A 13,391-nucleotide genomic window follows, 5' to 3' on the forward strand; every position below is an offset into this window, starting at 1 on the left:
ACCCAGAGAGACAGCCAAGTGTAATCACTGGATAACCACTTTAAAACACACAGACTATTTTAGATCTCTGTTTTTCTTGATCTTGATTTTTATTTTAATAAACACAACTAGTGTTTATTACTATTCTATTTAGCACAGTGTCTCACACAATAAATGCTCAATAAATATTTTTTGCCTTGAGTAGAAAAAGTCAGGTGATCACAGAATTTGATGACATAAGTTGGTGTAGCCAACTCCAATTCAGTCACCCATTACATCTTTGAATTTTTATGCAGTCTTAGAAAAAAATAAATAATATTCCTTTCTCATAAGCCTCAATTTTAAGACATAATTTTCCATTTAATTAACTATAAGGTGTTTCAACTATCACCTAAACAGCATTAAGTTACACTATCTGGGGGGGAGGTTCCTAGTCGTATGTCAGAAGATCAGGAAAGTTCTGTGCACCAAGCAAGTGCTATCTTAGTAAATGAAATATTAGGTCTCCCGGTGGCAATGAGACACCATGTCCAACAGGCCTACCTTGACGATGTGCAGTTTGGGCAGCAGGTTGCAATCAGCTAATGTCATTTCATTGCCATCCAGAAATTTACGTGTGGAAAACTTAATGTCCTCCATACTATTCTCGTCAATTTCATCAGGAAGGGGAGAATTCAGATATTCATCCAGTTTCTGCAGTGTTTTCAAGAGCCCCCTCTCCAGTGCTGCAAGAAAGATGGGAATTTTATAAGGAAAACCACCCACGCCCCAGAGTAGAAGCCTTGCTCTTTCAGTCCATCACTGTGTGTCAAACGCCCACTCGGACACTAAGCACCACAGAACAAATCAGACAAGCTTCCTGCCCTCCTGGAGCTTGTTTACACGGGGCAGGGGTGAGACAGACAACCTTGTTCAGATAAATATGAAGACAAGCATGACAGGTTCAGATAGTGCGATCTGTAAAAACTTATTAATACCTAAATGCCCCACGTACCAACACAGTAAGGCCCAACACAGTTTATGTTTAAACTGGAAAAATGAGGGCCCAACACAGTTTATGTTTAAACTGGAAAAATGAGTGAGAAAAGGCAAACCTATTATTTCAAATCTAGGGAAGAAAAACTTGCTGAGTCAGAGATTCTTGCTCTCAATTTTTAATCCTGCTCCCCTATAAATATGTGGATTTATCACCATGAAATGTGTTAAGAAACTCCAATACAAACAATCCAAGCAGAAAGCCTGGAGTTTTTGCACTGTCTTATAACACACAAGAAGCCAAGAACAGCACTATCTTATAATAACATGAAAAACACAGAGGTCATATTAGAGTTCAATTTACGATACTGAATTGGGGGCCTCTTCAGCCAAACACATTAAGATGCTATAATTGTTATGATGCAGAAAAGTGGGACAGAGCTACCCCTGTATATCCGGAAAGTCAAGGTTAGTGACCCTCAGCAGAGAAGGGGTGGGAACATCATTAAAAGGGAATATGAAATAACAATAGACAGATCTTCTATCATCCCTCTTATCTTTTACCTTCCCCATCCACCATCACCTCCCACTCTCAGAACAGAAGAGCTCACACCAATGATCATAGCACTTGGCCATAAAAGAAAGTTAAATATCACGAGGTGACAATCCATATAGTTATAAGTTTGAATAAAGCTGGATTTACAGAAAAAGGCAGTTTTATATGCTGCCTCTTAGATATTTCACCAGCAACATAAATATATCCTAACCCAATACCTCTTCTTCCAAATTGCTCCCACCCACACATCCGTTGGTCCCTTCATAGTAGTCCAGACAACAGATGGTAGTCTTAGCCAGGGAAGGGGCTGTAGGCATAAAAAAGGATGAATGGATTTTAGAGATGCTTAGGAGACAAAAACCAACAGAGCTTGGAAACCAAATGAATTTGAAAAGGAGGACAGATGTATTCAACAAAATATAAATTGAGCCCCTACTGTGGGCCAAGTCGTGTTCTAAGCATCGTTAAACTCACTGTTGAATAAAATACAGAAGGGTCCTACTCTGAGTTTACATTTTGAGGAATGAAGTACTACAGACAAGCTGGCCAACAAACAAACGATTGCCAGGGTGAAGGCTGGTGCATGAGACGCGCTTCATTACCTCTAGTGATGCTTCTTTCTTTCAAGTCTACTTGGTCCAATATCGGTACAGCTTTGTTAACTTTCTTTTGGTTAGCATTTACACTATCTTACTTTCAACTTTCCTACATCTATTTATATATATATGTATGTGTGTGTGTTTCATATATGGGCGGGCAGTGTGTACCCATTCTTGTACATAAGCAACATTTTTAATCCAGTTGGCAAACTTTGTCTTTGATTTGGAGTATTTAAATCATTTAAATTTAATGTAATTACTATAAACTTTGGTTTAAATCTGCCATCGTACATTCATTTTTTATTTGTCTAACCTGTTCTGTGTTCTTTTCTTCTTTCTTGCCTTCTTTTGGATTTTTTAAAAATTATTATTCATTTCCCCCTCTATTAGCATGTTATACATTCTTTTACTAGACTTTGTTTCCTTGACTTACTAAAGTTTAACTTTAACTTTTACCACTTCCAGGATAATGCAAGAATCTTAGAACACTCTAACTCCAATAACTAACTTCTCTCCTGTCCTGCATGCTACTATTGTCATGTGTATTAATTTGACATATATTTTAAATTCCACAAGGCATTACTGTTTTACACAGACAGTATTCATTTATATTTTACAATATATTTATACTACCTTTTGCTTTCCCTTCCTTCTTGTATTTCTGGGTGTTCATCTGAAATCATTTTCCTTCTGCCTAAAAAACTACTTTTAGTATTTCATTTAGCGTGGGTCTGCTGAGATGAATGCTGTTTTTGTTTGTTTGAAAATGCCTAGTTTGCCTTCACTTTTTTTTTTTTTTTTGGTGAGGAAGACTGTGCCTAAGCTAACACCTGTGCCACTCTTGCTCTATTTTTCTTGTATATGGGACACCGCCACAGTATGGCTTGACGAGCAGTGCATGTGTCCACGCCCAGGATCCAAACCCGTGAACCCCGGGGCTGCCAAAGTGGAGTACGCAAACTTAACTACTACAACACCGGGCTGGCCCCTGCCATCACTTTTTAAAGTTCATAAATAAAAAACTAATGTCTTAGTCATTACATTATTATGGTATTTTTTAGCTGAAAAACTTGGTGAACATATGTTAAGAGAATTCATTCTCAGAGCAGCCATGGGACTACGAAGAGCGCATATTCTCCTACTTGATAGATAAAGAATAAAGGAGCAGAGAATTTGCCTTATTCCCAACATCAAAAAGAGACCTGACAACTTGGAATCTGACTTGTTGTAACTACTTGGAATCAGAAATTGAATGGTGAATTTTATTTATTTATTTTTTTTGAGGAAGATCAGCCCTGAGCTAACATCCATGCCAATCCTCCTCTTTTTGCTGAGGAAGACTGGCCCTGGGCTAACACCCATGCCCATCTTCCTCCACTTTATATGGGACGCCACCACAGCGTGGCTCGACAAGCAGTGCATCAGTGCACGCCCAGGATCCGAACCTGTGAACCCCAGGCCACCGCAGCGGAGCGCGCGCACTTAACCGCTTGCACCACCGGGCCGGCTCCAGAATGGTGAGTTTTAGAGGTTCACAGAAAAGGCAATAAAAAAAACCTGACTGGTTTCACAAGTATATGGATCCAGAGCTGTAAATATAAATGTCACATCTTGAGGCAATAATAAAATATTTGGATGTGCTTGCTTTCACTTTTGGAGAATATTTCGCTGCTTATGGAATTCTAATTCACTTTCTTTTAGCTCTTTGAAGATCTCATAACATTGTCTTCTGGATTCTATTGTGTCTGTTAGAATCAATCCTCAGTCTTACTGCTTTTATCTTGAAGAGCTTTCTCTCTGCCACTTTTAAGATTCTATCTCTGGTTTTCAGCAATTTGACTATGATGTATACAGGTGTAGTTTTCTTTATTTTTGTCCTGCTTGGGTTTTGTAATGCTTGGCTCCAGGGCTCTTTATCTTCCATCGGTCTTGGAAAATTCTTGGCAATTATCTCTTTAACTAGAGCTTCGACTCCATTTTCTCCTCTCCTTCTGGGACTCCAGTTACACATATGTCAAACTTCTTCATTGTACTCCACGTCTTACACTCTTTTCTGTGTTTTTCTGTCCTTTTGTCTCTCTGTGCTTTCATTAGATATTCCCTTCTGACCTACCTTCCAGTTCACTAATTCTTTCTTCATCATTACCTAATCTGTTAAATTCATCTATTGAGTTCATAATTTCAGATATATTTTTAAATTCTAAAACTTCCATTTGATTCTTTTTTATATATCTAGTTCTTTACTGAAGTTGTCTGGTTTGTTCTTTTACTTTTGAATATATATGTTAAAGTTATTTAAAAGTCAGTATCTGATAACTGAATACCTTGCAGTGTTTAACAGGCTTTTAAAAATGTATTAGTTATGTTCAGTCCTTGATTTGGGTACTTTCTATTACTGTTAGATTTTTAAAGCTGTTAAATTTTTAAACTCAGGGCTGGTTTATCATAAACTAATAGTCTACTAAATCATAAATTTCTTCCTTCTAATTCTTGTTATTAAATTAATGCATCAGTCTTGCTTCCCCAATCATACTATATGTTCCTTGAAGGTGAAGTCTGTGTCTTGTGCTTCTTCTGTATATCCCCTAAAATTCATGGCACTCTACCTAAGCACATATTGGACACTTGGTCAACATCTGGCCCAGACTGAGAAAGGCCAATAATTAAGCATAAAAGCTTTGAGTTTCTTAAACATATGGAGAAAGTTCAAAAGGAAATTAGGTGAAACTGCAGAATAGACACTTTTAAAGTCAGATGAGTGAAGATATTTGTACTTGAAAATTATATCTTTGTGGGAAGCTAAGAATGAGGCAGGTACTGCATACTGTTATAGAACACAATAGCCATTTTAAAAAGTAAAGAACTGGTAATATTTTTTACTTAGGTAAATATCAAACAATTGGAATGTTTTATGTCAAGTGATAGACAACAACATCAAGACCAAAGAACTACCAATTTTACTAATAAAAGGTCACGCTAGCCATAGCCAGGATCAGCTTCGTTTATTCCTTAGAGAAAACAGTATAGCAGTAGGGCACTGGAAACCAGTAAAATAAAGTTGAGGAGTTAGGAGAGCTCAATTGCAACTGGAGAAGTGACAGGGAATCAAGCCATTTAAAAATAAAAAATATAAAAGCAAGAAATATAACCTTTTATTAATTACATACAAGCTATTGATAATACACATAGTCAGCTGAAATGTAAAGTTTAGAAATTAGCAAGAGCAATGTGAGAAACAGCTAGGTTAGTAAGGAGTCCAGGGCATGATGAAAAACTTTTCATGGTTGTATTAAAAAGGAAAAAAGGAGGTAGTGGAATCTCAGGACTGTCAAAGAACAAAGATTCAATATGCTTCCTATCAAAAGCAGTGAATACAGAATAAATACATATTAGTATAAAGACTTGTACCTTGATCAAATAACAATGTACAGCATCACAGTCTATAAAGAAGATAATATTGCCTGAATTCAAACACTGAAATAATGTCTCAAATGGCACTTGAGTTGTGGTATGGCAAGTTTGAGCAAGTTGATGATCTTCAATCTGCTCTAAATTAGTCCTTTTCCTGAATTAATTCTCACATGTATCCAATAGACAAATAAAATATCCTAAATTTACAAAGTTTATAACATACAACGCTTATAATCCTAGATGTAAGACACAGACTAAAATTAAGAAGCTAGCAAAACATTATAATTACTGTTCTTTCCATAATTTTGGACTTAGCAAAGCACCTGTAATGAAGTTGAATTGCTGTACCTGACTAGAATGTTAGTGTTTTTTCATAGTTAAGAATATCAGAATAAAGAGTATATTAACGAAAACAAAGAATGCTGCATTAGCTGGATACAATTTTTATGTATCAACATAAGGAAAAGCCAACAATAGAAAGAAAAACAAAGGTACCAAGAGGTACTAAAGAGCATCATTCAAGGGGCCGGCCCGTGGCGTAGCAGTTAAGTGCTCGTGCTCTGCTGCTGGCTGCCCGGGTTCGGATCCCAGGTGCACACCGATGCACCACTTGTCAGGCCATGCTGTGGCGGCATCCCATATAAAGTGGAGGAAGATGGGCACAGATGTTAGCCCAGGGCCAGTCTTCCTCAGCAAAAAGAGGAGGATTGGCATGGATGTTAGCTCAGAGCTGATCTTCCTCACAAAAGAAAAAAAAAAAAAAGAGCATCATTCAATAAACATAATAAAGTTTTGAAGACAAACCATCATAAAGGAATTTGAAGTTCTTTAAAATAAAGAAAATGTCAGGATTAACCACTAGAAGGCAGCAGCAGGCCATCAGAAAGTAGCTCCTCGTCTTTTGTAATTAACGAACAGCGCTATTATTCTCTAATGCCCCCGCTGTAGTAATGCTGGTATCTCCAAGAAAGTATTTCAAAAGATCTCAAACAAATTAGTAACTGCAATAGAGGTCATACAATCAGTTTTAAATTATGAAAATCAAAACACTCTTTTTTGCCTATGAGAACATAGCAAAATTAAAAACAGTAACACACACACAGCCTCCACGGTCAGAAGTGCGGGGAAGTGAATGCTTTCACGGTAGTGGGAATATAAACCGGTGCAGACATTGGAGACCAAAATTTTTTGACCTAATTGGAATCTAGCACAATGACATTCACTGGCAGCATTGTTTGTCATAATAAAAAAATTTGAGACAGTCTAGAAGTCTATCAACAGCGAAACAGTTAAATAAAAATCCATATTAAGGAATATTAAGCAGCATTTCTAAAAAATGAGGTAGATCTATAGTTTGATATAGAAGGATTTCTACCACATAATACATGAAAAAGACAAGCGTAGAATGTAAACATACATAAAGGCACATTTACGCACAATGTTTGCAAAATTACATAGAAAAAAGAAGGATACATACTAACTGTTGAGGAAGAGGTTCATGTATCATGTGCTTAAGAAGGGGCATTGAAATTGTATTATATTTATTTCTATACTATTTTAATTTTTTCAATAAGCATGCATTACTCTTTTTTTTAACACTTTATTATTTTTTTTAATTTTTTTTATTTATCTATTTTTCCCCCAAAGCCCCAGTAGATAGTTGTATGTCATAGCTGCACATCCTTCTAGTTGCTGTATGTGGGACTCGGCCTCAGCATGGCCGGAGAAGCAGTGCGTCGGTGCGCGCCCAGGATCCGAACCCAGGCCGCCAGCAGCGGAGTGTGCGCACTTAACCGCTAAGCCACAGGGCCGGCCCAAAGCATGCATTACTCATTAATTGTATAATCTAAATGAGTAAATGCAAGGCAGAAAGCATTCAATGTAACACGTATGTATCTGTTGTAGAAAAACAACACAATTCACAATGAAAAAAAATTATAAGAACTTACATGGATAAAGCTACATCTTAAAGCTACTGCTAGTTTTAATAAAGGGTAATCTTACATAAACAATTTTTTTTTTTTTTGAGGAAGATCAGCCCTGAGCTAACATCCTGCTAATCCTCCTCTTTTTGCTGAGGAAGACTGGCTCTGAGCTAACATCTATTGCCAAACCTCCTCCTTTTTTGTTTTTTTCCCCCAAAGCCCCAGTAGATAGTTGTATGTCATAGCTGCACATCCTTCTAGTTGCTGTATGTGGGATGCGGCCTCAGCATGACTGGAGAAGCGGTGCGGCGGTGCGTGCCCAGGATCCAAACCCGGGCCGCCAGTAGCGGAGCGCTCGCACTCAACCGCTAAGCCACAGGGCCAGCCCTAAACAATTTTTAAAGGCCAGTAACACATCAGTGGAAAACAAGGAGAGGTAATGAGTATTTAAAGATGATTAAATATACAATTCAATAATACAATAATGAACAATGATGAACAACCATCCTCTAATTCCAAATACTTTTCCAGGGAAAGAGATGGAGGGAAGGAGAGGTGGAGACAGGGAGAGAGGGAGAATGAATCTTGAATAAAAAGGAACTAGTCAGAACCTATAGATACCTTGCCTCCATTCAAAAATAACAATTTAGACATTATGGAATATGCCTTAGAGCATATAATGGCAGATTTCATCACTGCTAAATTCATGGATCTCTTAAGAATATTATAAATACCAGTAGACTAATAAATTATCTATTAGTTACATTTGGGAGCTTAATAAATTATGTAAATTAATGAAATCACAGAATTGGAAAAAACTTACAAGATCTGGGACAGGTCATACCTAACCCATCTCCATAAAAGGAATTACCCACTAATTTCTCTTTTAATGCTTCAAAAGAGTACACAAACTCTTACTCCCAATCAACTTAGACATGTTACCAAAAGAATTATATATTTATCTATCCATCTATCTCTCTATCATCAGTGTTTCCCTTTATTTTATTCTTTAAATCTTGTTTGTTTACTTTGTACCCCAATCTAAGCATTGGCCCTTCTGTTTCACTTTCACTAACCCAATACCATAGCATCTAGGCATCTACTCTCTTACTTAGAATTAGGTCTTAAAAAGTCTTAAAAGTGTCCAAACATATTGGTTTTGCAAAATATTTAATAGGCTGGTAAAAGTAATCAAAGACTTGCCCACTCTGATGTGTCATTATGTAAAATGACAAATCCATCTCCAGGTAAATTGTTTATTGTTTGGGTGAATGAGGTGGATCGCTAATTTCCTAGGCTTATTTAGGGCATTTAATTGCACTAAACAGACAGATAAGACACCTGCAACAAATGTACATAAGGGAGACCCATTAAGCCCCAACCTGATTTGGAATATAGTCATAAGTTGCTTAATGACAGGTATACATTCTCAAAAATGCTTCGTTAGGCGATTCTGTCATTGTGTGAACATCACAGAGTGCACTTATGCAAACCTAGATGGTGTAGCCTACTACACACCTGTGCCAGTCCGTGTCAACCTAACCAACTTTTAAGCACATGAGTGTATTGTTTTCTAAAGTCTCATGGCAGTGATGGAGGGAAGTTGCTTGGCAACTGGAATTCTTATTTACTAATAGGTAATTTAATATAAAGCCTTCTAAGTTATGCACTGTGTAATCCATTATGTTGTTTGTTCTTATTGGTTACAGCATTCTAAGAAGAGTAAGCGTAGGTGGCTACTTAAGACAGTACAAATTGATTGGAAAAAATAGAATACAAAGTTATACTTAAATGAGTCACTTTCTCCCCTATTCTCTCCCCGCTACCCCATCCCCCAAAGCAACTGTTTTTTTAAAGCAAAGGCATTTTATTCCCCTCTCCTCCCCACCATGTGTCAAAAGAAATTCAACCACCCTCCAGCTTCCAAAAGCCACAGGGAAAAATAAAAACATACTGTCTCTAACTAAGAGAGTTCAAAGAACTATGCAGCAAGGGCATCTGGGTATAAAAGGATAGTTTTATGAAAAGAATAGTCACCTGCGTGACGGAAGGGTAGAACAGAAAAGATACTGTCTGTGGACAGGAGGGGTTCCCATAGAACTGTTTACTTAATGCATAAAATGCTGAGACAGAAACATTAGTCAGAAAAAAAGCCAATGACTAAGGAAAACTGCTCCCAAACCAAGGCAGCTACTGGAACACATTTAATAGACGTAAGCCAGGCCTGGGCACTACAGCTTTTCCTTTCTTTCCCTTCACCGTAGAAAAACATTTCATGCAGTGAATATTATTCCAGAAACCATTGAAATTCAATACTAAATTATAAAGTGCTGCAATTTTAAAATTTAATAATCAAAATATAGTAGCCCGAATAGCTTGGAAATTTGCCTACTGAAATAACAGAAGGAAATCAGCAAGTGTTTCAATTTTTTAAAAGATGTTTCTTCTTGCTTAACCAGCACTGATATTTTTTCCCTTTGGTATTCTTGTTCATTTGCTGCCAATACACTTCTACCCAAAGGAACCCCACCCAAGCTACCAAACTGTCTAAAACTATGATGGATTAACGTGTCTTTAGGAACTGGCTTTTTGGTTATTGTTGTTATTTTTAATTAAACACTAATGCTCTCACTATACAGTTTTCCCTAGAGAGAACAAAGCTTAACACCCCAAAGAGAAGAAAAACGGAAATTACTGAATGGTACAGTTAAGACAAGGTTCACTAAATAGCATCTCTTTCCAAGAGGTTTCCTTTCACTATACATAAGTTTGGTAAATGCAATAATAAGATAGTGTCCTTTAAAAAGTAAAAGAAGGAAATTGCATCTGTACTACCTAAACAATTTTCACCATGAAAATATGACTTGAAATTAAAATCCTAGTTTTAGGATACAGAGATTCAGAAGGCTGGTGAGTCTAAATGCCCTCTTAGAGCAACTCCAAAACTTGCTCTTTAAGGGTAAGTAGCACATAATCCACCCAGGCTGATTTTAGGCTGCTGGCACCCAACAATAAACAAAAGACTTTGTAATAGTTTAAATTAAGCTATATCAATCTATTCCAAACCACCACAACCACCCAATCCATCCTTTTTGATGCACCGTTAATTCTTTGCCTAGCTCCCTTCAGAGTAATTTCTAAGAATATGAGAACAAATTCATTCAATAAACATTTTATCACAGACCTAATATATGCGAGGCACTGTTCCACTAGCTAGAAACATAGAAAAACAGCAACTTAAGGACTTACCCTGATTTATCATCAAATCCCTGATCAACTCTGACAGGCAGTTTTTAATACTTACGAAACGTCTGGCCTCCAAAGTATTCATTTATAATCACTGTCATAATAGGGTTTTTGGGGATTGTTTTTTGTTTGTTTGTTCTTTGCAATGGTAATTCAATCATTTGTGTTTTACCTTCATTAGCCTCTGGCCTTGAATTCTTGATATATGCAGAGAATTTGGCAAAGATGTCCATTCCAGCAGTATTTGATTCTGGGTGTTTTGGTGAAAGTTTTAAGTACCTAAATGGAAAAAGTGACAATAGATTATATATCCTCCAGAAATACATTAGCATAAGTTCTCTCAATCAACAAATCATTGTGCTAGCAGTTACTAGACATCTTTTAACAGTTACTACTCTAAGAAATGCCATCATCTGTTTTCTATGATATTTTTAAGATGTGTTTTTTCCTTAGGAAACAAAGCTCTGCACAGTGCTTTTGTTCACATATTAATATTCTTGGCAACCAAAGGCATCCGCAGTCCACCTCCATTTTATAAATTAGAATGTGGGGAAACAGTCTACTTGTTCAGAGACTTGTGCCAAACCCAGGGGCGTCTTTTAAAAAGAAGTCTAGGGCAGCACCATCCAAGAGAACCTTCTGTGATGATGGAAATATTCTCTATCTGAATTGTCCAATACAGTCACCACTAGTGACATGGTTATCTGACTATGAATTTAAATTAACCACAATTGAATAAAGTTAAAAATTCACTCCCTCTGGGGCCAGCCTGGTGGCGCAAGCGGTTAAGTGTGCGTGCTCCGCTGTGGCGGCCTGGGGTTCACCGGTTTGGATCCTGGGCGCGCACCGACGCACCGCTGTCAAGCCATGCTGTGGCGGCGTTCCATATAAAAAAAAATAAATAAATAAAGTGGAGGAAGATGGGCATGGATGTCAGCCCAGAGCCAGTCTTCCTCAGCAAAAAAAGAGGATTCGCAGATGTTAGCTCAGGGCCGATCTTAGACACACACACACACACACACACAAATAAATAAAAGAATTTCTTCAAAAAAAAAAAAATTCACTTCCTCAGTTGTACTAGTCACATTTCAGCTGTAGAGCTTTCTCAAATAGGAATGCCAACAAGATCCTTGGTATGCCATGCACTGAAGCAGCCCTGTGCAGCAACACCCAAGAACCTGACAGCAGAAAGAGCCTAGGCTGGTCAAGTTATCTTGATCATCCACAGTAACTGAAGGACGGAAACAGCAGGAGGCAGATCGCTCATTTCAGCCCAACACTCAGGATTTTCCAACATCGCCCTTAATAGTAAGGGTGGCACTGAGCAACAGATAAATAAGAGGTCAGGAATTTTGCTATCAAGTGCTCTGTTGTGTTGTTACAAAGTTTTTCTACTTTGAAAAGAGACATTCATGACACGACAGCTTTAAAAACACACACACACACAAATATGTATTTTACATATTTAAATTTCAAACACACGTACTCAGTGTATATCTTTTCCTCAAATTGGAAGATACACGTGAACAAGCTCGGCTCTTGACTTCTCCCTTCAGCAGAGCTTGCACCCGCTCCAGGGAGCCGGGCTGGAGCAGTTCACACTCTCAGCACCGTTTTAGGGAAGATTCTTCAGCTTAAAGGCCCTGCAAAATTTCACTGGACGATGGACTTAAGGGCAGTAAGACTTTGGAAAAAATTCTTACATTAGACTAGTTATTTAGATTTATTCAAATATTTTAAGATGCTGTCTTGCCATTTTTCTTTAAATCAAAAATGAAAGTGATGTATTTTTAGAAAGAAATATAGTTCAGTTGCAAGCTGTAGTTTCAGGTTAGTTTTTATATTCATATATTTTAAATTTACTATTTCAAATTCATGAGGAGATATATTTTCTAAATTGGACATAGTACTATTGGTAAGTAGAATATAAAATATCTATTGCGGGGGCCAGCCCAGTGGCCTAGTGGTTAAGTTTGGCTCGCTCCGCTTTGGTGGCCTGGGTTAGGTTCCCCGGCGCCGACCTACACCACTCATCAGCAGCCATGCTGTGGCCATAACCCACATACAAAATAGAGGAAGACTGGCAACAGATATTAGCTCAGGGCGAATCTTCCTCAAGCAAAAAGAGGAAGATTGGTGACAGATGTTAGCTCAGGGCAAATCTTCCTTTTTAACATCTCTCAATTTTTAAGCTTAAAGATTTCTCTTATAAACGAAATTATTTACATAACGAATTTTTCAGTGAACAATTATAGTAAACGAATTTTACCTGAGTTTATATATATGTAATATACAGGTATATATTTTTTCCTCTTAACTATAGAAAACTTTACCCTCTCTCTCTCTATCTTTTTCTGCCTGAGCTGAAACAGTTAATCCCAGGTTCAACATCCCTGGATTTCCCTTGACTATAAAAACAACCAGCCTCCAGTTTAAATGTTTTCACCGCTTGTAATACAGTACCTTCATTGACTCAACCCAAACAAAAAATAGTGCAAGGAACATAAGTGCCTCTTCAATACATCTATGTCTTCCTCTAGCCTAGTTTCCAAAATTATTATTCTTTCCGCAACCAATATTTAGCTGTACCAACTTTTCCTAATGAAGTAAACTTTGTAATTCTCAAAATAACTTACATTCCTGTATGCTTGAATTACAGATCATTTATATATTCATTAGTCATGCATATATTCATTTATC

At 37.3% G+C, this 13,391-nt stretch overlaps 1 protein-coding gene across 1 annotated transcript in view; it reads right to left on the minus strand.

Moving 5' to 3' along the window:
• CLIC4 (CLIC family member 4) overlaps positions 1-13,391 on the minus strand; it is a 66,677-nt gene that overhangs the window by 3,784 nt on the left and 49,502 nt on the right. The window contains exons 4-5 of the mRNA XM_087446553.1: positions 10,864-10,970; positions 523-704 (exon numbers count right to left, since the gene is read on the minus strand). Of these exons, the coding sequence (XP_087302679.1) occupies positions 523-704; positions 10,864-10,970 (289 nt within the window). The remainder of the gene's footprint in view (positions 1-522; positions 705-10,863; positions 10,971-13,391) is intronic.

This window comes from Ceratotherium simum, chromosome 22, assembly GCF_057802395.1.
Source record: "Ceratotherium simum simum isolate JZ-2026a chromosome 22, ASM5780239v1, whole genome shotgun sequence".
Lineage (NCBI taxonomy): Eukaryota > Metazoa > Chordata > Mammalia > Perissodactyla > Rhinocerotidae > Ceratotherium > Ceratotherium simum.